At 46.9% G+C, this 27,978-nt stretch overlaps 1 protein-coding gene across 1 annotated transcript; it reads left to right on the top strand.

Annotated features, from left to right (window-relative positions):
• The first annotated feature begins 4,802 nt into the window (after window positions 1-4,802).
• Window positions 4,803-27,730, top strand: LPAR2 (lysophosphatidic acid receptor 2). The gene is made up of 3 exons (XM_074979995.1): window positions 4,803-4,983; window positions 14,844-15,586; window positions 26,974-27,730. Exons 2-3 carry the CDS (start codon window positions 14,854-14,856, stop codon window positions 27,273-27,275), a joined length of 1,035 nt encoding a protein of 344 aa, XP_074836096.1. The 5' UTR covers window positions 4,803-4,983; window positions 14,844-14,853; the 3' UTR covers window positions 27,276-27,730.
• Window positions 27,731-27,978: the final 248 nt, after the last annotated feature.

Genomic DNA, 27,978 nt, shown 5'->3' on the forward strand with positions numbered 1-27,978 from the left:
CTTACTTGGGTAAGTGACCCAAGTTCATCATGCCCCAGTTTTTTCATATGGAATTTTCAAAAGTCAGGTTTCTTTTGAAAATGCCAAACCCCATCTGCTAAGTGGGGATAATCTGCCTTTCCTCACAGGGTTAGTTAATTGTTGTTTGAAGAGATTCTCAGAAAGGGGCTAGAGATGTACAAGGTCTGTTTTATTACATTGTATTATATCTGCTATCAAAGCACCTAGTTATTAAATATCTCTGTACCTCCTTATGAAGCAACTGGCTCTGGCTGCTCTCTCTTTAGACATGGAGTTATTTTGGAATTGCTAGTGCTGTGTAATTTCAGTTGTGGGTAACTTTATTACTGTGGAGTATACTTATAGCTGAAACTGGGTCAAGCTAAACAGGAACACATGGGTTTTATTCCAGAATAAATGTGTCCAGGTATGGCGTTATTCAGGAGTAGCTATTATGCTTTCTACTAACCTGGTTAACTTTCAAAGGTGCACAGGCCCTGTTAAAAACCTAGTTAGGCACTTGGTGTAAGCCAGTCTAATTCCTGTTCTTTGCACAGAAGCTTCTCTGTGGACGCAGATGGGAGGGATCTCAAACGCATTCTTCATCCCTCACATGCTCATCAGGTCTATGACCCAGGTGTGGCTCTGTTGTAATGACGCAATGCATCTAAAACCAGTCATGCTGGGGGGCTTTTGCTGATCACAGTAGAACTTATGAGACATGCTCCCATCCTGCTTCCCCTACCTTTCCTGCACCCGGAGCTCAGCTGCACAACTACCAAGGGTCCCACTTTAGGATTCCAAGCTGTGATATTTTCTCCGGAGCAGCCCATGCACTGCACATACATCTGCTGTTTTTTCTAGCTGCTTGTTTGTGGATTTCATTCCTTCCCTTTGGAAAGCAAGATGACTCCATGTCCTGGCTCATCTCCATTGTCCTGGACTGGAGGGTATTTGCAATGCATACACTTTTTAGATGTTTTGGTTTTTAATTGTGCTTCCGTATGCAAAGCAGAAATGCTAGCAGGATAAACATGGTTTCTGGGAAAGGCCAATGTAGGAAGTAGCAGGTTTTTAAAAATTATTAGCAACAAGAAGACAATATCCTAGGATGTACAGCTGTCTAAAAGGAAGCAGCAGGTTTCCAGGTGTATCTCCAACATGTAAATGCTCAGTAAAACTGGAGTCTGTTTCATGTGTTTAGGCTGGCCATTTATAATGGGAAGATTCCGAATTTGTGTACATTTCTGCTGCTTTGTTTTGTTGGAGTACTGATTAACATAGTTACCTCTCTGTTGTATTTGGTTAAGTTCACCCAAGCTGTTCCTGCTGGGTTTTTTTTTTTTTAACTGTTTAAAGTGTTGTAATAAGCATGTCTCATAAAGAAAAAAACTGCTGAATCAGTATGTCTGGAATTTCGTTCAGCATGTACCCCAAATGCTCTAGAAGAGCTGGTTCTTCTTAAGGGCCCACAAGGTAAAGGGGATCCACCCGCGCATTGTCCAGAGCTGGATACCTGGCAGCATCCTTGGGACAAAAATCAAGGAAGATTTTTGTCCCAATAAAGTACTTACTTTGATTTCTAGTCTCTATGTCATCAGCGTCCCAGCAATTGTGGTGTTCTGATTATCCCAGCTCTTCCAACTTGGGCCTATCCCAAATGTTTTAAGGTGTCCTGAGCTTTGGAAAGAGAACCCCTCTCCCTGAGATTTAGCTCATCCAAGAAAGGACAAAGACATGCAGGCCCAGATATCAACCTAATGCACTGGACTGCTTTTTTTGTTTTGATTGTGTCCTTAGTTCTCTACCTAATATCTCCCCAAAGGACTTTCAGACTAGCATGTGTGCCTTGCTTATTTGCTGTCCAAGGGTGCAGAATTTGGACCAGAGGTTGTAAGGTCTCTTCCCTTCTCTCATTTTTTGTACGGCTATGGTGCTTCCTGCAGAATTGTCCTCAGTGACTTGTGGCCTTTGAAGTCTATGGCAGAGAGACTTTATGGGCCTGAAAACATTTGATTTTCCTGCTATAGGGGTTGGTTCTTCTCGCTGAAGCCAATGAGACTGTTCCCCTAATCTTTCATCCGTCCTTATGTTTCTCGGCAGGGGAGTGAACTGCCCTGATAACTAATTCTCTGGGTCCCTCTTGCTTGTTTGCCAATCTCTCTCCCATTTCCATGCCACCTTGTCTACTAACCATAATGCAGCCTGATGCCTCCAGGCCCTGACCAAGCCAACAGGAGGGAGGTTGAGGCTGCAGAGACATGGGAAGAACATTGTTCCCTGGGGAAGGTGTGGGGAGAGTAGGATAACAAGAACTTGCTGGGGATTTTCTTCAGTGAGGGAAGTGTGACTCTGAATGAGAGTTGCAGACTCTGTGAACTGGAGTTTGAATTAATGATGATGAACGTTGCTACAATTTAACTGTCAACATTGCGCTCAGTGGCATTCTGCACACGAAAGGGGTGATGGTACCAGTCGGAGGCAACATGCTCTGTTCAAACCAAGGATGTAGAAGATCTGGATTCTTTTCCTGGTGTTAACAAAACAAAACAGCAGTCATGTATCACTTTAAAGACTAACAAAATTATTTATTTGGTGATGAGCTTCTGGCTTTGACATTTTCCTGAGAGATTACCGAAGGGGAGTCCCTTCCCTGATTTGACTCAGCTGCTCCTGTACTTATCCACTTGGATTGGGAGCTGACTTGTGTCTGTGAATTGCCCAGTGCAATGAGGGCCTGAACTTAGGTGGGGGTTGCAAGGGCCTAGGGTTTAGAAGACCAACATGGACGGGATAAGAGCATAAAATGCTACAGCCACACCAAGGTGCTGCTGCCTGTAGCACATCAGTGTAGATGCTACCTGTGGGAGAGGGAGGAGTTCTCCTGTCAGCACTGAGACTCTTCCTCAACAGGAAGCAGGTGCTACGGTGACACAGGAATTCTTCCATCCACCAAAGAATTCTCCATGGGGATTTAGGTCAGTTCATCTACGCTCATCAGGAGGGCGTGTTTTTTCACACTGGTGACCGCAAATCTCTTTCTGTTTTAAAGAAACCACTATCAGGTGTCCTGAAATTAATAAATGAGGCAATTTTAATCTTCACATCTCCTGTGAGTCTCCCTTGCCCCTGTATGGTGAGCTAGCCTCTGGCAAAAGACCTCCCGGATGCCCCCAGTTGCATTACAAAGATGTCTGCAAGAGAGACCTCAGAGAGGTAGACATCGAGCTGGACAACTGGGAAGAACTAGCAGACGACTGCATCAGATGGACGCAGGGGTTACACAAGGGCCTTCAGAAGGGCGAGTTGAAGATCAGACAGCTAGCAGAGGAGAAGCGATCGCACAGAAAGCACAATAAGGACTTGCCAAACACCCACTACATCTGCAAGAGATGCAGCAAGGACTGTCACTCTCGTGTGGGTCTTCATAGTCACAACAGACGCTGTAAATGAAGTCCTCAATTGAAACTTTAAAGGGCGCGATCCATAGTCTATGCAGACTGAAGGATGCCTACCACTACCTGTGAAATCTGTGACCGCAGGGGTCATGTGTTTCCTGGCCACTTAGGCAGTTTCCCTCGGGGCTCTTGCCAAGAGTCAGGCTGCTGGGTATAATTGCTATGTAAAGGTCAGAGAGGTAGCTGTGTTGTTCTGTATCTTCACAAAACAAAAAAGCAGTCATGTAGCACTTTAGAGACTAACCAAATAATTTATTAAGTGATGAGCTTTCGTGGGGCAGACCCACTTGTTTGGATCTGTTCTTCAGATCCTATTTCCAGATCTGAAGAAGTAGGTCTGCTCCATGAAAGCTCATCACATAATAAATTATTTGGTTTGTCTTTAAAGTGCTACATGACTGCTTTTTTGTTTTGTGCAGTATAAAGGTGTGAGTGAGGGCCCAATTCCCACATTCAGTCTGGCTGTGCAAGTGAACATTGGAATCATAACAGAGCACATAAGCTAGGAAAGGGAACTGTCCCAGGTCAGACCCTATGCTCTGCCTCTGGGGCAAGAGACTCCCTCTGTCTCTGTGCCAGCTGGTTCCTCTCTGCACCACTCCTGACACTGGGGGATCAGGGTCCAGTGCTGGAATGAATAAGGTTACCATGAAATGAGGCTGTGGAGGTGGGTGTGGAGAGAACTCCACTGCCTGCCCTCCCCCACATTAATTTCTGGCAGTTGCACTCTTCCTTACAGTGAGCAAAAACACTGAGCCAGCCACTCTGCAATGGACATGGAAAGAAATAGTGAAAGTGGGATCGGACACCAATGGACGGTGAGCCCATGGTGATTGATGGTGATGGTGAAGCATGCAGAGTGACTTGTCCCTGCTGGTGCTGGATCAGCATTGCTAGAAGCGGAGGGGCTCTGAAAATGACTTTGCAGCCTCAATCAAAGCAACAGAGAGGTGGCCGTGTTAGTCTGTATTCTAACAAAACAAAACAGCAGAAATGTTGCACTTTAAAGACTAACACAATGATTTATTCAGTGATGAGACTTCGTGGGACAGACCCACTTCAACAGATCAATCTCAGGTGGGTCTGTCCCACGAAGTCTCATCACTGAATAAATCATTGTGTTAGTCTTTAAAGTGCTACATTTCTGCTGTTTTGTTTCAGTCAAAGCAGTAAAAGACTCAGGTTACAGTTCCTGGGTGGATCAGCTCTGGCGGATGTCTGTGGTGTGGTAAGGCCCGCCTAGGGGAGGGCACAAAGAAGGCTGGGCTCCTTGTAGAGAGCTCTTGCGAAGTTGCTGCTCAGGAGTCAGTGTTTCAGAGCTGCCTGTGACAGACTGGGGAGATACAGCATTTGTCTTTAAACTCTCTGATTGGCACCACCTGCCTTCTTGCTTAGAGGAGCCTCCATCTTCCAGGGGTGGGATGGTTTCCCACAGGAATCTCCTTGCTGAGTAGCAACTCTGGCTTCCTGGGGTGGAGAGACCAATGCTAATTGTCAGATTTGAGTGCTGAGGTAGTGCTTGCAGGTAAGCATGTTGTTCTTTGACGTAAAACACTAGCAACTAAAGGTCTGGGTTATTTTAAATCAGCTTTTTGAATTTCTGACAACATAGTTCTGCACTGCAGAGGGCTCTGTTCAAACAGTTGGCCTAGGACGTGTGAGATGGTTACTGGTTCTGCACAATTGCCATTGTTCTGGTTTGTGCAGTATTGATTGTGATTTATTAAGGGGAGCAGAATCTCAGCTACTCATCACCAATTATTTCGATAGGGTTATCCACATTGGTTATCATTGGTCTGGCCATGTGCACTGAATGCCTTCTTGGACATGAAGGAGATGGGCAGTACTTTCCAGTGCTACTGAACATTAAGAAATTAAAAGGCGGGATAAGTGAGCATTTTTATTTCCTGTTTAAAGGAGGAGTCTGAATTTGCTGTGAATCTGCCACAGGTGTGAGAGCAAAGGAGGAGAGTAAAGATGTATGTAAGGGGACGGCAGCTCAGGAGACGTATGTGGTGCAAGGAAATGAGGCATAACATGCCCCTCTTTAGCATCCATGGGACCACGGGTGCAGAAGAATTTCTCTGCCCCAGCATTGCCTGCAAGGTCACTGCTGAGCAACGGTTGATTAAAGGGAAAGAGCCACATAATGAGTTCTAAGTGATGTGATGGGGGAAGAGAATTGGGGATACGCCCTGTTTAGTTGCAGCTATTTTTAGCAAGTAAGTGACTCCTAATGAGCACCAAGCTTTGCAAGGCCCTGCCTGGGAAGGGAATGGCCATACATTCAGCCACAGAAACCAGTTTCTCCTCGAGGCACTGCTCTGATTTTTCCATGCGCTTGCAACTGGGTGGGTGCCTTTTGTTTAGTCTGTTTTATATAATGGTAGTTTGTGGTGATCTCCACCCTTGATCCCATTCTCCAATGTCAGTTTCCTACTGCAAAGCCAAACTTGAGATATTAGGATAGCTCCCAGGACCAAAAGCAATTACTTGTCAGCACCTGGACTATGTCACCAGTTTGCCCAGAAGTTAGCCTGTAGCCTCCTTTTGTTTCAGAGGGAGTTGGCGATGCTCACGGAAGCTTTCCATGTTCTCCACCTGGGTGTTTGGCTCTAAAGCCATGCTTAAGACCCTGCCATTTAAGTGAATGCTGTGGAACTGGTTTTCCGTGCTTGGATAGGACACACACAAACTACAGCTCTTTTCTGCTTATGAAGCTGTATAAGGAGAAACTGGGGCATGGTTTGAAGAGGAGATGCAGTCAGTGAGGGGGAAATGGAGGCAAACTGATAAAATTTCACTGCTCCTGGAAGGAAACCTTTTCAGTTATCCCAGAAACGAGGAAAGCATGCAGTGTGCATAGCAAAGTTGATTGGGCCTGTCAAACAGTTGCTGAAGAGACAAGCTAGACAAGGTAATATCTTTTATCCAAAAAACAAGCAGTCCTACAGCACCTTGAAGACTAACAAATATGTTTATTAGGTAATGAGCTTGTGTGGGTAAGACCCTTGCAGACTTTGCCTAAGTCTATACAAGGGAAGTAAGGTGATTTCAGATGCAATTCTAGCTGGCATTTGTGTAGCTAGAATTGACCCATCTGAAATCAACTTATTTCCCTATTAAAGACCTAGTCTCTAGTACTCTCCTGTGGACCTACCTTATTGCACACCACGGTAGCGTGGACTACAGGTGCTGACTGCCAGCTCCATAGAGAGTAATTTTGAATTACTGGTAAAGACATGCAAAGTGAAAACTAACACAACTACCACTCTAAGATCTTTTGTCAAAGACCAGCTTCCTCACTTTCACAAGCTGGTCCAAGGAAAGGTGTCACCGCACCCGTCTTGTCTTTCTGATAGCTTGGGACCAGGTTAGTCCATATGCAGACTGCGAGCCAAACTCAAACCACAAGGGGCTTCAGTACGAAACCTTATTATTTAGTTAACTTTCTCTGGCATCTGGACCTTGATAGTACCTCGACAAAATAATAGACTATCCCTGCCTGGGACCAGCAGGATTACATGAGCAGTTTCTGAAATCGTATTCTGTTAACAAATTATGAATGGTCTCCATTATCTGGTGGAAATTCAAGATCGTGTACTCTGTGTGCTTTTCATCTCATGGGCTTGAAAAAGAGTGATAACTGGATGCCACGCACAGTAACATGCATGTATAGTGTTCACCAGTGCCTTTTCTGTATTTCCAAAAAAGAGCCAGTGCTCAGCCAGCTTCCTTCCCTCCCAGTCCCATGGCTGGGGCTGCTGAGGTGCCAGTACTCAGGATCAGCAAGTAGCGGCACAAAAAAAGCACTGGTATTCACAAATAACATGCAATCATGTAGCACCTTAGAGACTAACAAATGTATTAGGTCATGAGCTTTTGTGGGTGAGAAGCACGTATAATTTCTGTCAGAAGGATACTGAAAATAAATATGAAATCTGCACTGGGTATGTGAATTGGTGTTTCACTGAATACCACTTAAACTGGAGTCTCAAATTTACTTTGCCTTAGGATCATTGCCAGTCCTCAAATGCTCTAAGCAGGGCAGCATGCAGCACCCCTGCTCCTCCGGCAGGGCTTGGGGATGCAGATGTGCCCCTGTCCATGCATTTCCACTCCCCCAGTGTGTGTGGCCTCCACGTGATTTAAAACATGCTAGGTGCCCCTGCCACCCCCACCAACAGTGCAGCGGGGCTAGACTGTCTTCTGGCTGCTAGCTCCATGCACCGTGGGTGAGTCCCTGTGCACTGCCTGTCCCTGTCCCCCACACTACACTGTGGCTGGCAGGCAGGTGGGCCTGATTAAATAACTTGCAGAATATTTCTCTGGGATTAGTGAAGTGCTTGGGCTATAGATGGTCCAAGAGCCAAGAGTCTGAGATCCCTGCCTTATAGGTAGATCTGTCCTGAATTTTTCACAGTGTTTAAGCTCCTATGTTGTCCACTATGGAAAGAATAGGCATAGATGGAAACCATTTCACAGCAAAATTCCATTGACTCAAATACATTTGAAACCCGCTCCCCATGCGTCCACCTGGTTGATGTATAAAGTTCTATGTTCCATTTTATTCCCCCTTCCCCAAGTCGCTTTGCCAGGGGCCTGACCCTCTGCAGAGAAGAGATGTTTTGTTATGGCTTCTCTTAAAGTTTCACCCTTTGTTTTACTTTGTTTAAACTTTCGCAAATGGCTGAGGAGGGAGCTGCTTATACACTCGACCTTGCTGGTCTTCCTGGTGTGTGATGAATGTGAGAGCCCTTAACCAATTTCATTCACAAAGAGACTCCCCCAGCCCGCCACGGGTAGGGGAGCTCACTATCCGTCTGTTATTCTTGGTGTTTTCCTCTCGCTGTCTATCCCTAATCTTTCTTCATATCATTCCCTCCTCTGGCGGATCACTTGTCTTAAGATTTCCCCTGTTCTTGCAGACTGTAACGAGCTCCCACCCCCAACTGAGCTGTGGTTCTGGCAGATGATGCCTGGGAACAACTGTACAGTGGGTCGCCTATGCTTCAGCAGGAGAGCAAGAATGGGCTTGTGGTTATGGCACTGCATAAGCCAGGGGTACCAAGCTTGGAGGAAAGCACAGGGGTGGCAGGCAGGCCAGGTGATGTACTGGTGGGAATCCATGGGGGCAGCAGGGGAGGATGGAGAAGACATCCACCCAGCCCCAAACTTTGGTGGAGCAGGTCCCTGGGCCAGGGATATTTCTGAAGCACAGGCCCATAAACTCACTGTCCCAAAATTGTGTCAGCATTTGTGACTGCTGCAGGCGCTCTCTGGCGTAGGCCAAACTGCTGCTCTGTGCCTCAGTTTCTCATCTGTAAAAATGTGATGATAATTTCCCCCCGCCTCCCTGAGGTCTGCTACATTAAATTCACAAATGCTTGTGCTGCCCCCAGGCTCTGTAGTGATGGGAGCCGTGTGTATAAGTGCAGGGTCTTTCTTTATCTGAGGTTTTAATCCAGCTGTTTCTGTGTTGTGCTTGTGCTTTCAAATGACAGGCCTGATCACTTTGTGTGTTTGCACAATTAGCAGGGTGTGCTGGGAGAGGCGGGTGGGGCACAGGTGATAACCGGGTTGGATTGGCTAGCAATAGTGACCTCATTACTGGATTACTAACGATATTTTGAGCTGAGCAAGTTATGCTGCTCTGCACAGGTAGTCCGTGAACCTGCGAGAAAAGAAGGCTGTGTTGCTTATTGTTTGCACTGGGATATCACGGGTGAGGACTCCCAGGTTCTGTTCAGCTTTCAGTCCTTAGAGGCAGCAGCCTCATTAGAGGGAATGACTCAGGTAAAGGAACTGCAAGTCAGTTCTCAGGGGGCTGTGTTCCCCTCTGTCTCGCTTGCTGTGTGGTTTTAAGTGACCCATTTTACCTCTTCCATTACCCTCATCTGCAAAAGAGGGATACCATTAACCTAAGAGAACAATAGGGCTTAATATGTTCACATCTCTGAAGTGAGGCCTCAGAAGTGTGGGATGGCAGATGCTAAAGAAGGTAAGGAAACGAACAGTCAGGTGTTACTGGACTCTCACTCACTCTGAGCTGAGCCTCCCTCTACTGCAAGCAGCACTGCCTCCCAATTTGCAAGCTTTCAGTCACATTTGAGAACTGAGATGCTGGTAAGATTGTGTGTGTAAGTCAGGGTTCTCCTCATCTAATTTGTTTGTTTACGGGGATATTGTTTCAGAGTCTAGTAATGAGGTGAGAATTCTTAATCAACTACTTATTATTGTGATCTCAACCCAGGCAGGTGCCGGGGAGAGTATCTGAAAGGCTGCAAAACACAAACACAGGTTTCTCCAGTACAGATGTTCTGACCATGCAGAAAGAAATGTTGATTGGTCTTGAAATTAGGTCAGGTGACATAAGGGGAAGTGGGATTAAGATGCTTCAGTTAAGGCAGAAGTGTTTGTTTCATATTTATTGTGGAAAGGAATGGGAGAGATAAGGGGGCTGCTCTGGATCTCTGTAATGACAGTGCAGAAGGCTCCTGCATGCACCGTGGTGAGGGAGAGCTGAAGCCGCCCTATGTAAGGAAGAGTAACAGGCAGGGAAAAGCAGTAAGAAAACACCTGTCAGGTCAGCTGGACTCTTTCATTTTCAGCCAGAGGTATGTGCACCCTCATAACTTTTCCAGGGCTCCATCATCTCCTCTAGCTATTTGCCTAGTTTTACAACAGGCAACTTAAAAACTAAAATTTCATACTGTGACTCGTTATCTAGTGCACAGAGTATAAAGTGCAATATTTATTTTCAGCTGATTTATTTATAATATGCTAAAATTAAGAGAAGAAGCAATCTTTCAGTAATAGAATGCTGTGGCACCTGTATTTTTGTATTATTTTGTAACCCCACAAGGTGAAACTTGTGGTACACAAGATAAAGTAGCCTCCTGATAGGAGTTTTGGAAAGGCTTGGTAACCTCTGAATGGGAGACAGTGGAGACTGGTGAAGATATAAACATCTCAAGGAGTTGCATCTCCTCTTCCAGAGAAGACAGATTCAATTCTGTCTTGATACCTGACACTGTTTGATATCACCTGACATTGAGTGGGATAATTTTCTAAAGCATTTTGGTTATTTTCCAGATCAGCTGCCATTTTAGGGTCTCACTTTGCCTCTGCTTGGGCACCTGCTCACCATGCTTCACCTGACAGCTGATTGGGTTTCTGCAGAGCAGTCCAGGCCTGTATCTTAAATGAGACCCACTTCCCAGCTACGAACTAATAACACCTTTCTTCCAGCAGCAGCCTGCACGATGCTTCAAAGAAAGGTCAATAGCCTTTCCTGACACTAAGGGGGACAGCTGGAGCCTCTGTCTTTCCAGCGATTTTGTGGGCTTTGTCTAATTGTCCTCTGCTTGGCATGGCTGGAGGGGAGAGGGAGGAGGCTTGCTCCCTGCCCCAGGCCAGGGGTGAGCTGATAGCCTGGATTCTGAGATTTGGTTGCCCTGATATCAGTATTGTCCCTTCAGTAATTATGGGTATTGTTTGTGCCAGTGAAGATATCCAGCTGTGTATGTTGAACTCCTCTAGCAGTTGAGCATCTTTGGCCAGGCTTTGTGGTAGAACCCAGACTTAGTGCTCCTCTGCACCTTGTCAGACTGGTCTTGCAATGCCCAACCTCTCTGGCAGGATTAATAAAACCTGGGAGTGGAGTGGATTTCAGGACCAGCCAGGAGTTAGCATCAGGTATTAAGCAGCAAAGTAACCTCTATCAATTTAAGAGCTGTGCAGTCCCCAAGCCAGAAGCAGCAGCGCTGGGGGCCTGGGTGACAGCTGCAGGGAATCAAAGATATTGTCAGATTTTTGTTTGATATTTGACTGATGAACATCTGTGTTTTGTGCTTTACTTCACATTTTCTGAAGTAGAGCAGCTGGAGCAACAATAACAATTGCAACTCTGTCTCCCACACATGGCGGCTTGGTCTGGAAGAAGATACTCCTGAGGACGAATCCCTTATCAGATCTGGGCAACTCTCCAAAGCCTGATCTGTTTCCTGAGCTGTGCTGCATCCTCAGCATAACTTTCCTGGAGTCAGTTGCACTTTTCAGTCCCCTGCAGCCCAAACTCTTGTGCTGTCACTTACATTAGTGCAGCATCAGACACCAGTTGATGGCGCACCTTGCACTGGAGTGAATGCCTTGTGGGAGATGGCTGGATGACTGTGGTGGATCCCACACTTGCCCTTTGTGAGGTGGGTCAGGCGCTGCCTTTTCCTCCTATTCCTGGGGGTGGGGGGGGTGCAAGAGAGAGAACCAGATCCCTTCCTCACTCTAAGACCTAATCCCCCCTCAACCACTGCAGTAGGTTTCTTTACACCCCACCCCCAACCCATAGGGTTATGCTTAGCCCTTAATGTGGAAGGGGTGTCTCCCTCCAGTTCTCTGATCTTTCAGCAACACACCTCCAAATACCTCCTTCCTCACCCCACTGTCTGCCTGAAGCATGGGGCTTTTATGAGGTTCCATGGGGTGGGGGTCATAGGGGGTGTCTTAATTGGCTACAGGGGTTTCAGTTGGCCTCAGTAGCCTTCCCTAGTTTACACAGAACCAGGCCTTAATTAGGGTAGGGTTTATATACCTCCCCCTGGCACTCTGACCCTGTTGTGTCACAGTCTGCACAAGGCCAGGGAGAATCAAGCATCTGGTTTGGAGGGTGTGGGGGAGGCACTGACAAAATAGCAGCTCGTGTGGCTTCAGGTTCTTGTTCAACCTGTTGCAGTTGAATCAGACTCATGTTGGTAGCAGATGGTGAGGTTTGTCCTGCCTAGGTTCCTTCCTGTTCTGTATATAGTCTGGGCTCTAGAACACTACCGTGGTGCAGCTTTGCAGCACAGCTCCCGCCTACAGAAGCGGTTCTTTCATTGCTGGAGTACATCCTCCTCTCTGAAAGCAGTAACTAGGTCACCAGAAGAATTGTTCTGTTGACTTACCTTTGTCTTCACCAAGGGTTTGATTGCCCGGTTGAAGGAGCAGGAGGGGGCACATGTGCCCCAATGCCATGGGCAAGAGGAGCAAGGGGCCAGCATCTGCTGGGGTCAGAGTTCCTGGGCATCCAGGAGGACTAGAGGGGAACCTGGTGCCCACAGCAGGGATCCAGGCCCCCTGTACTCCCCAGCAGAAGTGGGGAAAGTGCAGCAACATGGCCCCAGCTCACTCTGCTCCTCCAGCCACATGGCTCAGGGGAAGGGCAGGATCTCTCTCACACTTAGTGGTGGGGAGCAGAACAAGCTGGGTCTTCATTGCTTAGCTTTTCCCAGTGGTGTCAGTGAATGTGGGGTGAGGAGGGTGGGCCCCTGCTGCCAGTGACAGCCCTGAGCCCCAGTAGTTCCCAGGCTGCATTGCTTTGGGACGGAAAAGAGGCAGGTAGAAGAGGAGTAAGGGTGTGGAAAAGGAAGGGAGAGGTGGGGCCTGGACAGGGGAGGGGGTTTGTCCTAGCCCTTTCCAGGGGGCTGTGCGGGTGGTCATGTGGCTGATGCTGGCCCTTTCCCTGGGTCCCCCTTCACCATTTGCCTCTGCTGACCATGGCGCTCAGAGGGTAAAAGTTTTTTCACAACCAGCAATACCGTAGGCTTGACCTTAGAGTATTAGCTCCGTGAGTCTCTTGGGTTATAAGCTGGGGCTGCTTTGTCTGCCACAAGGAGCAGAAGTTTGTAGAATTGTTGGTGATGCTTAAAACTAAGTGATTGGCCAATAAAATGGCAAATGAAGTGTAATGTTGATAAACGTAAAACAATGCATGTTGGAAAAATGATCCCAACTATACATACAAAATGATGGGGACTAATTTAATTATAACTACTCAAAAGAGATCTTGGAGTCATTGTGGATGGTTCTCTGACTGCATCCATTCAATGTGCAGCAGCAATCAAAGAAGCAAACAATTTTAGGAATCATTAAAAAAGGGTAGAGAGTAAGAAAGAGAATATTTATTGTCTCTCTATAAATTCATGGTATGCCCACATCTTGAATACCATGTACAGATATGGCTACCTCATCTCAAAAATCTTGGCATTGGAAAAGGTTCAGAAAAGGGCAACAAAAATGAGTGGGGGTTTGGAATGGGTGCCATATGAAGAAAGATTAAAAAGACAGGGACTTTTCAACTAAGAAGAGGAGTCTAAGAGAGGGTATGATAGAGGTCTATAAAATCATGACAGAGATGGAAAAAGTGAATAATGAAATGTTATTTACTTGTTCCCATAACATAAGAGTTAGGGGTCACCTCATTAAATTAATGGGTAGCAGGTTTAAAACTAACAAAAGGAAGCTTTTCTTCATGCAGCACCCAGAAAGCCTGTGGAACTCCCTGCCAGAGGATGTTGTGAAGACCAGAACTTTAACAGGGTTCGAAAATAACTAGATAAATTTATGGAGGTGAGGTCCATCAGTGGCTGTCTGCCAGGATAGATAGGAATGGTGTCCTAGTGTCTGTCAGTCAGAGGCTGGAAATGGATGATAGGAGAGGAATCGCTCACTCTACCTGTTCTGTTCATTCCCTCTGGGGCATCTAGCATTGGCCACTGTCAGAAGACAGGAAATGGGTCCAAGTCTGTTCCCACCTGCAGCTGCCTAAAGCTCTGGGAGGGAGTTTAGGTGGAGGAGTGGTGTGGGCTCTAGGAGGGAGTTTGGGAACTGGATGCAGGGGGCTTTCAAAAGGGAGTGAGGAGTCAAGCCTTGGGAGAACTTTTGTGTTGCAAGCTCTAGGATGGATAGTAGGTGCTGGGTGCAGGTTCTGAGCTGGTGCAGCAGGTGGAGGTGCAGTAGGGAGTCAGGGGTGCAGACTGTAGGAGGGAGTTTTGGAATGGGGGAGCACAGAGGTGAAGGGGGTGGCACTTACCTGGGGCACCCCCTCTGGCAGTGGCTCTCTGCTGCTGCCTGCTTGCATCACCCCCATAGCTCCTATTGGCTCAGGGGTGCTCAGGGCAGGGGCAGAGTATGGAGACACACACCCTATCCAGGGGTTGCAGGGATATATTGGCAGCTGTGCACAGAACAAGAATGGGCAGGACACTGCTTTAGCCCCACTGTACTCTGGCATGTGGTAGATGGGCCCCTGGGCCCTTTTAAAATGCCAGGGGATGTGCTGGGGGGAGGGGAAGTATGGAGGTAGTAGTGGGATCAGGGGATGCGCCTGACATGGGAGTGTGAGAGCAGTAAGTTGGGACGGGGACACACGGAGGGGAGAAGCATGGGGGCAACAGGTGAGGCAGGAGGGATTGGTTGGGGGGAGGAACACAAGTGGAAGGTGAGGCCAAGGGAGAGACCTGAACTTTGGTGGTGTTGGACCCTGGCCCCAGGATGTTCCTGGAGACAACATGGGCCCATGAACTTTCTGCCCAGAGTTGAATTAACACTGTTTTCTCCTGCCTTCAGGACTGTGAAGATGAAGCACTGCTACTACAATGAGAGTGTGGGGTTTTTCTACAACAACAGTCGGAAGGAGCTGACATCCTATTGGAGGACCAAGGATGTCTTGGTGGTTGCCCTAGGCCTAACTGTCAGTGTCATCGTTCTCCTGACCAATCTGCTGGTCATCAGCGCCATCATTATCAACCGCCGCTTCCACTACCCCATCTACTACTTGCTGGGGAACCTGGCGGCAGCAGATCTCTTTGCGGGCATTGCCTACATGTTCCTCATGTTCCACACAGGACCCAGGACAGCAGGGCTCTCCCTCAGGACCTGGTTCATCCGGCAGAGCCTCTTGGACACCAGCCTGACTGCCTCGGTGGTGAACCTGCTGGCCATTGCAGTGGAGAGGCACCAGACTGTCTTCACCATGCAGCTGCACAGCTCCATGTCCAACCAGCGGGTGGTGATCCTGATCTGCTGCATCTGGGTCACGGCTCTGCTGCTTGGCCTGATCCCATCCTACGGCTGGCACTGCCTGTGCGACCTGAGCAACTGCTCCCGTATGGCACCGCTCTACAGCCGAAGCTACTTGATCTTCTGGGCAATCTCCAACCTGGTCATCTTCCTGATCATGGTGGTGGTCTACACACACATCTTCGTCTATGTCAAGAGAAAGATGACGCGCATGTCCAAGCACACCAGTTTCCACCCCCGTTACAAGGAGACCATGATTAATCTAATCAAAACTGTCATCATCATTCTCAGTAAGTTGCTTCCCTCTCTGCCTGGTGCTGTGGGGCTCCTTTCTAGCCTGCCCAGATGTTGGAGGAGGGAGGGAAGTGCTAGTGTAGCTGAGATGGAGGGGAGGTGTTTTGAGCCACTTTCTAGCTTATCTGGGGCTTTGGAGGGATGGTTTGGCCTCTGGTGTAATTTAGAGCAGTCTCAGGACTCCTCCACCCTATGTGCATGTGGAATGGCTCCCATTGGGTGTTTTGGGGAACATGGAAGTCAGTACACTATGGCTGTGTTCCCTTGTCCAGATTCTCCCTCAGGGCCTCCAGCACACCCTCAAAGATGTGTTGTGGGGCAGGAGGAAGAGAGCGAACTATGCCATCCTCGAGGCTGGGAGAGTCTTCAGAGACCTGCTGATTTGTCAGTGTAAAGGGGCAGTGGAGGGGCTAAGAATCAACCCGCTGGCCTGTAGAAGAGAGGGCTGTTGGTTTTGACCAGTGTGCCACGTGTGTTAGGCCTGTGGTCAGTGTGGGTTCATGTACATTACATTCCCCTTTCAGAAGAGGCATGCAAATGATGGAGGTTGAAAATGCAAATGAAGTGCTGATTTACAAATCTGAGCAAGATTATGCAAATGAAACAAATCACGTTTCTGGAAGAGGCTTTTCTGAAAACAAAAACAGCTGTGTGGATGGGGTTCCTTCGGGGGGGAAAACCCCGTTTTTGAAAGAACCCTTCTTTCTGAAACAAAACCTTTGTAGCTGCCCACAGGTAGACTCAAACCTGAGATCTCTGGAGATTAGTGCTGGTGCCTCTACAGCTTGAGCTAAAGACTAGTTGCCATGCAGCTTAGGCTGTAGAGGATGTCGTCTTTCTCTGTGAAGTGGTCTAGGTACCACTACAGGAGACAGTTAACCATACATTGGTGTGTAGGTTTCATTGGCAGCCGGAACTTTGGTTTCCCATTGGTGGGTGTGGGAAGGTATTTAGTATCCTTTCCCGGCTGCTGTAGGAGGACCAGGTCTCACCACCATAGGGTGGGGTGCTTGAAACACATCTGGCAGACCTGTATCAGAGTGTTTCATTTTAGATCCCTGTTATCTCACACCTTTTGTGGGAGCTGCCTTTTGCAATGTGACAATTCAGTCTGAGTCTAATTATCTGACACATTTTCTGGTAGACAGCAAACTTATACAACACTTCCAGCCTGGTGTTAGCTATTGAAACTTCTGGGGCAGTCAACGTACCTTTTTTCCATTGTAATTGGACTAACGCAGTCTAACAAGAATAAGCCTATTAAAGATCTGCCTACCTTGTAGGATCTCAATGCCTTCCTGAATCACCATGTACAGTATAAGGTCCATCACATGCTCTGGTTTAGCTTTCTTCCTCCAGCCAGCCATGTAGAAAAATTATTCTTTTTTTCTTCTTCCTTCTAGTCTTTGCCTCACCCTGTTTGTGCCTCCACAACAGCAAAGAAAGGAAGGGGAAAGTAAGTTACAGGAGTGAGTTTGGCATTTGCCCAGCCCTCTGGTTGGAGCACCTCAGGAGGTACTTAAGAGAGGCATGCAACCCACATATTCTCTTACGTCCATTCTCTGTGGGCATGACTCCATGCAACAGCTCTGGCTCTTACAAGAGTGAGAGGCTGTGGGAGAACATGTGGTGATGCGTCAGAGAACAAATGCTGAGCTTTGGTGAGTGGGAGTGTGGGCACATCACACTTTGGGAGACACGTGCTTTGTTTGAAATGTTCTGCTTTCCCAGAGATGGTGACTATGGATGCCAGCAGTGTTTCTTCTATGCCTTTACTTCCATGTGCGCAACACATTTTTCTACATCACTGAGGGAACACTGGGTGCAGCTCTAGTGGTGCCCAGCTTTCCAGAGATCCCATCTCTCCTACCACAGGCACCCAGTGGGTGACTTTCAGCTTTCTCTGGGAGTGTTTTACCCTGTCTGAGCCCTGTGGCCCTGCCCCACTCTGCTCCTTCCCTGAAGGCTTGCCCTACATCTTCCTGCCCTGATTCTATCCCTTCCCGTGGGACCCCCTGCCATTCCCCCCATGCTTCCTGCCCACTGCCTAGCAGCTGATGGGGGCTGAGCACCCTTCTTTTTTTTCCCCTTGGGGTGCTCCAGCACACCTATCAAGTCAGCATGTAGGCCTCCTGGAAAAAAGGGTATGAGAATCAGGAAACTAGATTTCAGTTCTGGTATTTTCAAATTGGCCAGTTTGTGCCCTACTCTGGCTCAAAGTCAGTGGGATTTGGTCACGTAACTCACATAGGTTCTTTGTTCCTGGCCTGGGTCCTGCCTGACGTTTTTACTGAAACAGCAGTGAGAATTTTATCACTTCTGAGACTGTGAAACACAGCAGGTCCTGTCTGCTCTGCAGAAACATTAAAGCCGCCAAATGATGCTTTCTGTGACAACCTGTGGGCCGAACTCCCCATGGGCATAAATTGGAGAAGTGCCAGTGAATGCAACAGCAGTCTGGCAAAGAACACCAAGAGATCTGGTCCAAGGTTTGTCCCAGTCTCCTTGACCAGTGTTGTACATTGCTGCTGCTCTGCAGCCCCAGTGTTGCTCAGTGTGTATCATCTATTAAGGTCTGCAGGGAGTTTAGGGTGAAAGGCATCAGACCTGTGTGGCATAGTATTTATGATTTATAACCATGCGGAGAGCAGTGCCAGTGCATCTCTGCAGTGTAGCATTATTGTACTGTTAGGGCTTCCCTGGAGCATGTACAGCTGTTGCAGGCCTGCAGGACATTGTTGCAGGGTGCCTGGCAACTGCAGGGAAATCTTTCCCCCCCCCGCAATTACTTGCTGTTCAGTCCTTCATGATGTAATCGAAAAGAAATAAATCAACGTTACCCGCCCAGCTGAGCCTTGCTCTCACTCCCTAGCTTGCAAATCTCTCCTGATAAATGCAGAATTTGCTCAGTCAGGGAAACCTTCAAGTTGCAAACAGAGCCTACTCCTTGCAAACTCCTGCTTACAGAGCTAAGCCAAGGAGGGGGAGGGTGCAGCAAGAATGAGTTGTCTCCCCAGAGGGGGAAAATGAGCCTTAGCATCCTGTTGCCACTTGCTAATATGGTGTCTTTTCCTGCCTTAACATTGTACTTGGCCCCTCCCCCATGTGAACTGTGCGTTCAGCATTCCTATCAGTGCCTGGAAATCAATCAGAGAGAGAGCTGTGTTAGTCTGTACTGCAACAAAATAAAACAGTAGAAATGTAGCACTTTGTTAGTCTTTAAAGTGATTTATTCAGCGATGAGCTTTCACGGGACAGACCCAGTTCATCAGATCAATCTCATTTCCAGTACGGATTGACAGAAGACCAAAAAAAAATTGCAAAAAAAACTGAAGGGGGAGATGAGGCGTTTTGTGACAGGGGGAGATTGTTAATCGTCCTGCCTGAGATAATTACAAGCCTCAAAGGATGGGAAGCAGTCCTTGTAATGTATGAGGTACATCCCCCAGACTCTCATCCCCCATGTCAGGTTTTTTTTTTATAGCAAGTTTTGTTTTGTTTTGTTTTGTTTGGTCCTCTGTACTTAGGTCAGTCTGTACTGGAAATGAGATAGACCCACTTCATCAGATCAGTTCCATGGAAGCTCATCACTGAATAAATCATTTTGTTAGTCTTTGAAGTGCTATATTTCTGCTCATTTGTTTTGTTGGAATACAAACTAACATACCTACCTCTCTGTTACTATTCAATGTGCAAGGCACCTTTGCCTACCTTTAGCCATTTGGAATGGAGATCCATCAAGTATATGGAAATCAATCAGATGATATAGATAATTTCACAGGTCTGGAACAGGTTTGTTTTATTTATTTTGCACAGTCAGGAACAAGGCAAATTATTTTCCATCCCCTAGAACAGTCATTTACTCCACCTTGGGCAGATGTTACTGGCTCTGGCTAATTTCAGTGCAATTCTGAGGGATTGTGTTGGGATGGAGAGAGGGTTTCTGGCCGCTTAGCTGCATCATCTAAAATGCGGGGAGGGAATCTAGGCCTGGCCCTTTTTCTGTTGCTAGAATCCCCTTTCGTCCACACTGGCTGTGTCTATACTACCACCCTCCTTCGAAGGAAGGATGGTAAGTGGGGTGTTGGGAGTTCACTAATGAAGCGCTGCACTGCATACACTGCACTTCATTAAGCAAATCCCCCCCCCCCCCCCGCTGCAACTTCAAAGTTTTACTCTGAGGAGTAAAGGGACTTCTTCAAACTTGTCCTAGCACTTCGAAGTACTGGCAGATGAGCTGCGGCTAGACACGAGCCGCTACTTCAAAGTTTAAAACTTCAGAGTGGGCGGGAGGGGGAATTTGCTTAAGGAAGTGCTGCGTATGCAGCGCAGCACTTCATTAGTAAACTCCCAACACCCTACTTACCATCCTTCCTTCACAGGAGGGTGGTAGTGTAGACAAGCCCGTTATGAGAGGGTTAGCAGTGTTAGTCTGTATCCTTGAGAATAACAAGAAGTCCTGTGGCACCTTATAGACTAACAGATATTTTGGAGCATAAGCTTTCGTGGGCAAAGACCTGCTTCATCAGATGCATGAGTGGGGGTGGGTTTCAGAGGGGTATTTAAAGAATGGGGTCCCAGTAAAAGGGAAGGCCAGAGCTCACAATGTCTATTCAGCCAGGGTGGAAATGGCCCATTATAAGTAGTAACAGAGAGAGAGCCAGGTTAGTCTATATTCTATCCAAACAAAAGAACAGTCCAGTAGCACTTTAAAGACTAACAAAATAATTTATTAGGTGGTGAACTTTTGTGGGATAGACCTACTTCTTCAGACCATAGCCATACCAGAACAGACTCAATATTTAAGGCACCGAGAATCAAAAATAGTTATTAAGATTGACAAATCAGAATTGCTCTGGCCCTCCCTTTTACTGGGACCCCACTCTTTAAATATGCCTGTGAACTCCCCCACCCCCCCACTCACGCATCTGATGAAGCAGGTCTTTGCCCATGAAAGCTTATGCTCCAAAATATCTATTAATCTATGAGGTGCCACAAGACTTCTTGTTTCTTCCACATTGCAGCTTTTCTCTGCCCTTTGAACTGGAAACTATCAGGGAAAAGCAAGGGGATCCTGGAGGAGCAGCTCTTTGCGTGTTTGCAGGGAGCTGAGACTGGTGGCTAAGAGGAGCTGATCTATTCTTTGTGTGGAATAGGGGCCTTCTGCCCATGCTAAGAGGGTTGTATGGAGGCACATAGAGAAGAGTTGGCCAAGGCCCTGGGAATTCCTGCTGTGGAACCCTGGGCTCTGCCACTGGAGGAGAGGAAATAACAGAGGCAGCTCTTCACTCAGATATCTGAGCAAATGAGGAGAGAAGGGGAGATGTAGGGGATTTTCTTTTAGGCAGAGGTGGGAAATACCCATTAATGTTACAGCTTAGCAGGGAGCTGCTAATACAGAGATTGTCTGCTCTGGGAAAACCCTGTAGTAATTCTTCCTCTCATCTCCCCCTCCGGCTGGCTCCACAGGCTTCTCAAACTTGGACTCTGCACAGAGACTTTTGTCCCTTCTCCGGTGGGAAGGATGTCTTGGCTGGTGGGATGTGTGAACAGGCAGAGAGGGTTAGAAACCTGCAGGGGGACAGCAAGTGTGTGACTGATGTGTGAGGCTGTGTCAGAATTGTGTAGGCCAGGGATGTTAACAATGGGGTGCAAAGATCCTAGGAAGGGAGCAGGAAGGCCTGAAAGAGACAGGGGAAGATGGAACATATGAGTAAAGAAAGGTCTGGTCCTAGTGCCCTTGACATCAACAGCAGAATTCCCCCTGAGTCAGGGCCCCTGACCCAATTGAACTGCAGTGCAGATTAACATCTTACCAGACTGCATTCTGTGCTCAAGTTGAGAGCCCAGGGGAGGCTGGGCAGCGGGAGATGTTCTGTCTCCTTTCATTCAGACAGCATGGACCAGAGCCATGTCCCAATGGGCCCACTGCCAATAACAGCCTCTGGAGTCAGTGAAGCCAGAGCCCTTTGGGAATTTCAGTGGAGTTGAGAGATGGGGTCAAGGCTGTTTGTGAGGCTCTGGCAGTGAGACAGCTTATTCTTGTTTAGGCTTGTGGGGTGCGTGTGCGCATGATGCATGGTCCCTTGGCTTCCCTGGATGTTTCAGCCCTGGACTGAGCACAAGGATGGAGCGAGAGGCTGGCGTGAGGCACTCATGTTGCATACTTGGGTGAAGGAGGGCTAAGTGCGAACCTGCTGATAGCGTCCTGGCCTTCCCATTGCCTGATCCTGCTCTGTGTGCCTCTGTGCTCTTCCAAAGGTAGATCAGCACCTGCTTGCATGTGGATCCCAGCAGCTGCTGGTAGCCACCAGGTGGTTTATTACCTAGCCATGTTCTCTGCTGCTATAACTCTGTTGGCTCTATTGCATCAATAGGGAGTTGTCTCAAGAATCAAACACACTTGCGCACCCCTGGGCTTGCTCTGTAAAATTTGGGGAGAACAACATAAGAACATAAGAATGGCCATACTGGGTCAGACCAAAGGTCCATCCAGCCCAGCATCCCATCTGCCGACGGTGGCCAATGCCAGGTGCCCCAGAGAAGGAGAACAGAAGACAATGATCAAGTGATTTATCTCCTGCCATCCATCTCCTGCCCTTGTTCTGAAGGCTAGGGCACCATACTTTATCCCTGGCTAATAGCCATTTATGGACCTAACCTGCAAACATTTATCAAGCTCTTTTTTAAACCCTAATAGAGTCCTGGCCTTCACAGCCTCCTCCAGCAAGGAGTTCCACAGGTTGACTGTGCACTGTGTGAAGAAAAATTTCCTTTTATTAGTTTTGAACCTACTACCCATCAATTTCATTTGGTGTCCCCTAGTTCTTGTATTATGGGAAAAGGTAAATAATTTTTCTATATTCACTTTCTCCACACCATTCATGATTTTATATCCCTCTATCATATCGCCCCTCAATCGCCTCTTTTCCAAACTGAAAAGTCCCAGTCTCTCTAGCCTCTCCCCATATGGGACCCGTTCCAAGCCCCTAATCATCTTAGTCGCCCTTTTCTGAACCTTTTCTAATGCCAATATATCTTTTTTGAGGTGAGGAGACCACATCTGCACGCAGTATTCAAGATGTGGGCGTACCATAGTTTTATATAGGGGAAGTATGATATCTTTTGTCTTATTATCGATCCCTTTTTTAATAATTCCTAACATCCTATTTGCCTTACTAACTGCTGCTGCACACTGCGTGGATGTCTTCAGAGAACTATCCACTATAACTCCAAGATCCCTTTCCTGATCTGTCGTAGCTAAATTTGACCCCATCATGTAGTACGTGTAATTTGGGTTATTTTTTCCTACATGCATTACATTACACTTACCCACATTAAATTTCATTTGCCAAGACTGAGACAGCTTATTGCTCAGTAAAGGAAATGAAAAGCATCGGGTTAATGTCTGTGCTCAGAAGCTTGCCTTAGGGAAAGGAAGGGGTGTCTTCTGGGAACTTAACATGGGGGATGTAGAAGATGCTTTTGGGTTGCAAAAGTGTTACATTTGTTGTTAAGCAGCAAAGTGGATGGATGGGTCAATCCGTTACCCACAGTGATGGCAAGTGCGGACTTTTCCCTAGCTCATATGTTTGTCTCCTAGAGCAGGGTGAGCAAACTCTTTATATCAGGCCCCCACCAACCCATCTAATATAGTCCAAACCAGGAGAAACTTCAGTTGTGTTCATATGAAGGAAAACAAAAACCCTTTGTGTGTGAGAGAGAGAGAGACAATAAAAAAGTATGTAGAATGCAAAAACTTTATTAATTGGTATATAAATAAAAAAAATCAACATTTTTCAATGGTGGCTGAGCCTGAGACCCATCAGCCAATTGTACTGCATTCCCTTACAAAATTTCACATCTCCTTGAGATGACCTGCCCCCACTTTGCACACCCCTGTTCTGGATGATTTTAAGGGGTTGGCTTAGCAATAGCTGCTTCAGAAGAGCCCTCCCCATGGACATTCTTATTCTGAAATAAGTGTCCAATGCAAGCGCTTATCCCAGAACAGGTGTAGTGAGTTAAATTCACACCCTATTTTTTTTTTTCTGGAGTAACTGTCGTGTGTGTGTGAGACTCTAGACAGAGCTTTTGTAACTGGGCAGTGAGACTGAGATCACAGGACAGGGAACAGCCACTAAAAGAGTCTCGGGAGCCCAAGTGGTCAGCTGGCCATTATGGGGAGTTAGATTTTTGAAAGAGCTTAGCTCCCATGTAGGCACCAAAACACGGTGGCAGGTGCTCAGACACAGGAGCTCAGTGAGTTGGATGCAGCACACCTCTGAGTCCAGTCCCTTCACTGAGGTGCTGAAATAGCAGCAGAGCTCTTCAGAGAATGTGGCCCTCCTTGTGGGCTCTAAGCCATGGAGCATTTGGCTCGGACTGCACAGGTTGGAGACAAGCAGCAATTCAGGCTAACACATGTTGGGGGCGCGTTAGCCCCTTCCTTAGTGACAGCTGTGCGTTTACTTCACCAAAGGCTACTGTTCATCAGCATGTGGAATTTCATAGAATCATAGAACAACAGAGCTGGAAGAGACCTAAAAAAACCATAGAGTCCAGCTCCCTGCTCTAAGCAGGACCAAACCCATCAGATCAGTCTCTGCAATTAGGACCAAAGCAGTGACTCTAAGTATATGAAAGCTTGAGAGAAACCCAGCCTTGCCCAGGAAGCAGCTGCAGCTGCCCTCCCCACCACCACCAATGCTACCTTGTCCCCTGTTTGCCTTAATGAAAGGTTTCAGAGTCAGTCTCTCATTTTGCAGTACTGTCCCTGGCTATTGTTTTTCCCTAGTAGATGGCTACCAGTAAACGGGTGTAATTGGAAAAGCTTGCAGTCAGCACTGTTCCTTCTCCTCCACCCTCCTCCAGAGACAGGCCAGGATACAGCCCCAACATAACAAGGCACATCCTTGAATGCTGCCAGAGGAGTGTGTGTTTACTCCAGCCTCAGCACTACAAACAACTGCAAATAGCAGGGGGCTCAGAAGGCCCAATAATCAGCCTTGAAACCTCCCTTCCCTGCCTCATTCAGCCACAGAATGGCCATCCTCTGTCCTTCAAAATCCTTTTGCTAAAGGATTATTTCCCAAATGTGGTGTTCTGTGAGGCTGTACCCATGTGCATCTCAGGATATGAGAGAAACACGGTGGGTGAGGGGATAGCTTTTATTGTCCCAGCTTCTGTTGGTGAAAGAGCCAAGCTTTTGAGCAGAATGGATCTCCTCAGAAGGAACATGGGAATTACCAGGAACAGACTGGCCTAGGTGTCCGGACAGCCTTCTCTTCTGTCTCTGACTATGGCAAAGTGCAAGAAGCATTCCTGAAGGAAGGGGATTATCCACTCCCAGGAGGAGTTACTGACTTACAGCCTGAGGATTGGGCTCATGTCCTAAAGCGAGAGAGTTTAAAGCACTTCCAAAATACTTGATTATTTCATAGTAACAGAGAGTAAGCCGTGCTAGTCTATACACTATCGAAACAAAAAGCAGTCAAGTAGCACTTTAAAGACTAGCAAAATAGTTTATTAGGTGAGCTTTCGTGGGACAGACCCACTTCTTCAGACCATAGCCAGACCAGAACAGACTCAATATTTAAGACACAGAGAACCAAAAACAGTAAGCAAGGAGGCCAAATCAGAAAAAGATAATCAAGGTGAGCAAATCAGAGAGTGGAGGGGTGGGGGGGAAGATCAAGAATTAGATTGAGCCAATTATGCAGACGAGCCCCTATAGTGACTCCGAAAGTTCCCATCACAATTTAAACCATGTGTTAATGTGCCAAATTTGAATATAAAAGTCAGCTCGTCCACTTCTCTCTCTAAAATGGTGCGATAATGTCTCTCACCTTGATTATCTTTTTCTGATTTGTCCTCCTTGCTTACTGTTTTTGGTTCTCTGTGTCTTAAATATTGAGTCTGTTCTGGTCTGGCTATGGTCTGAAGAAGTGGGTCTGTCCCACGAAAGCTCACCTAATAAACTATTTTGCTAGTCTTTAAAGTGCTACTTGACTGCTTTTTGTTTTGATTATTTCACTTTGCTTTTATAGTCCTGAATACCTGTCTCATGCCTAGGAGTGACCAGCCCCTTTCCTAATCCTACCACAGGGGAGAAGGTTTGTGGGAATTGTGATGGTGCCCAGAGCCTGCACACCTCTCCTGCACCATCTCCCTCCATCCACACCTGCCGAAGGCTCTGGGAGGGAATTTGGGGGAAGGACTCTTTGCAATGCCCAGATGCTTTGTGTAGTGGACAGACTTCAAACTCTCTCAGACAAAGAGTTAATGGGCACAAAACAGACATCAAAACACTCCTGATCCACAAACCAGTTAGTCTACATTTTAATGGAGTGGGCCATTCTGTTAATGACTTAAAAGTTTGCATCGTATTGAGGAAGAATTTTCACTCTGCTTAAAGAGAAGCTGCTGAACTCTCTTTCATATTCAAATTCGACATATTAACACGTGGTTTGAACTGTGATGGGAATTTTCTGGGACACTATAGGGGCTCTTTTGCATACTTGGCTTAATCTAATTCTTGACTCCCCACCCCCACCCCTCTGCTCTCTGATTTGCTCACCTTGGTAATTTTTTTCTGATCTGTCAACCTTGATTACTGTTTTTGGTTCTCTGTGCCTTAAATATTGAGTCTGTTCTGGTCTGGCTATGGTCTGAAGAAGTGGGTCTCTCCCACAAAAGCTCATCACCTAATAAATTATTTTGTTAGTCTTTAAAGTGCTACTTGACTGCTTTGTTTGTTTTGTTAGTATGTAGACTAGCCTGGCTCCCTCTCTGTTACTGTTACTACTTGTATTTATATAATAGGGTTGGAATGTTTTTCTTTTTTTCCCTCCACTGAAACTGCAGATTGAGCAGCTGCATACAGTGATGCTCAGGTTTTCTCAGGGTTGCAGTAGAAACTTATCAGATGTATAAATAGTTCTGTTGTTTCCTCCCATCTGCACTTCTTTGCATTTGTCAACTTAGTGTTAATTAACTGAGCTTAGTACTGTGGGCTCCTTCCTCTGGCGGGTAGGCCAGTGGTATTAATGTAGTGAGGCAGATAGCAAAGCTGAGACAACAGTGAATGCAGCTAGCTGAAATTTTTCCATCTAAAGTAACTTTTTGACAGACAGTATTTTTTACAGAAATCAACACTTCTGCAGGAAATAGTCTGCTGTAGTTAAACCTCTCTCTCTGATTTTTGCTATGAAAACCACAAATTTTAATATCTCTTTCATCTTTGTTTTGTTGGAGGGAGGGAGTTTCTGACCATCTATGAAGGCAGAAAATTCAACCAAGGCCCCGGCCCCTAGCAAGTCAGTGGCAGAGGCAGGAGTCCTGGTGCCTCACTTTGGTCTTATGGCTTTTCTTCTCTTCCCAGGTGCCTTTGTTATCTGCTGGACTCCAGGACAGGTGCTGCTCCTGCTGGATGGGCTGGCTTGTGAGAGCTGCAATGTGCTGGCAATGGAGAAGTATGTCCTCTTGTTGGCAGAGATCAATTCGCTCATTAATGCCATTGTGTACTCCTATCGGGACAAGGAGATGCGCAGCACCTTCCGGAAGATCCTCTGCTTTATCTGCTACAGGAATCCCAAATACTCTCCTGCATCAGTGAAGTCCAACATTGCAGAACGCAGGATTCTCTCTCAGAATGGCCACTCTGTCCTGGACTCCTCACTTTAGGACCCTGTCTCAGGGCTCATCCGCACAACTCCACAGCAACTGCTGGAGAGCAGAGACCCTGAGTGACCTGGCTGCCAAGCAGAAGAATGTTTTTAAAAGAACAAAACTTGTCTGAAAGAATCAATGTTTGGAAAAAAATGTAACATCAGTGGAATGGGGCTAAAAGCTGTTAAGGTAGCACCGAGCGGGGCCTGGCTTGACAATGACAGATTTTGAGTCACATTAAAGCACTGTGGTGCTTAACAGCACTGTTGATTTAATCTAGTAGCATCCAAAAGACATGCTCCATGTTAACCAGGAGGCTCGTACAAGTATTTCTATGTGAGACCAGTATTGTCTTAGTTCTTCAGTATTACTGCCTACAGGAGTGGTCATTCAGGGCCAAAACTCAAAGTTCTTTTGCTTAATATGCCCTTATAGCAATCAGCAAGAGTTTCACTTGACACTTTTGCCTGAAAGACTTTGGACCCACAAATTTTGAAAATCCTTCTTCTCTTCAAGGCATCCCTAGGGAGGAACCAATTTATGTAAATTTCTTTGACAAGCAGTTTGCTGCTTTGCTGAAGTGTCTGTTACTCAATTTTCAGGTACTAATGGCTTTTCTGGAGTGCCCTAGAAACATCTTATGCTTTCCTGAACTGGAGAGTAAAGCTGCAGCTGAAAGCTCCAGCAGTATAGCTGTTCTGTTGAGTGTGCTACCCTA

The sequence above is a fragment of the Carettochelys insculpta genome, chromosome 29 (assembly GCF_033958435.1).
Source record: "Carettochelys insculpta isolate YL-2023 chromosome 29, ASM3395843v1, whole genome shotgun sequence".
NCBI lineage: Eukaryota > Metazoa > Chordata > Testudines > Carettochelyidae > Carettochelys > Carettochelys insculpta.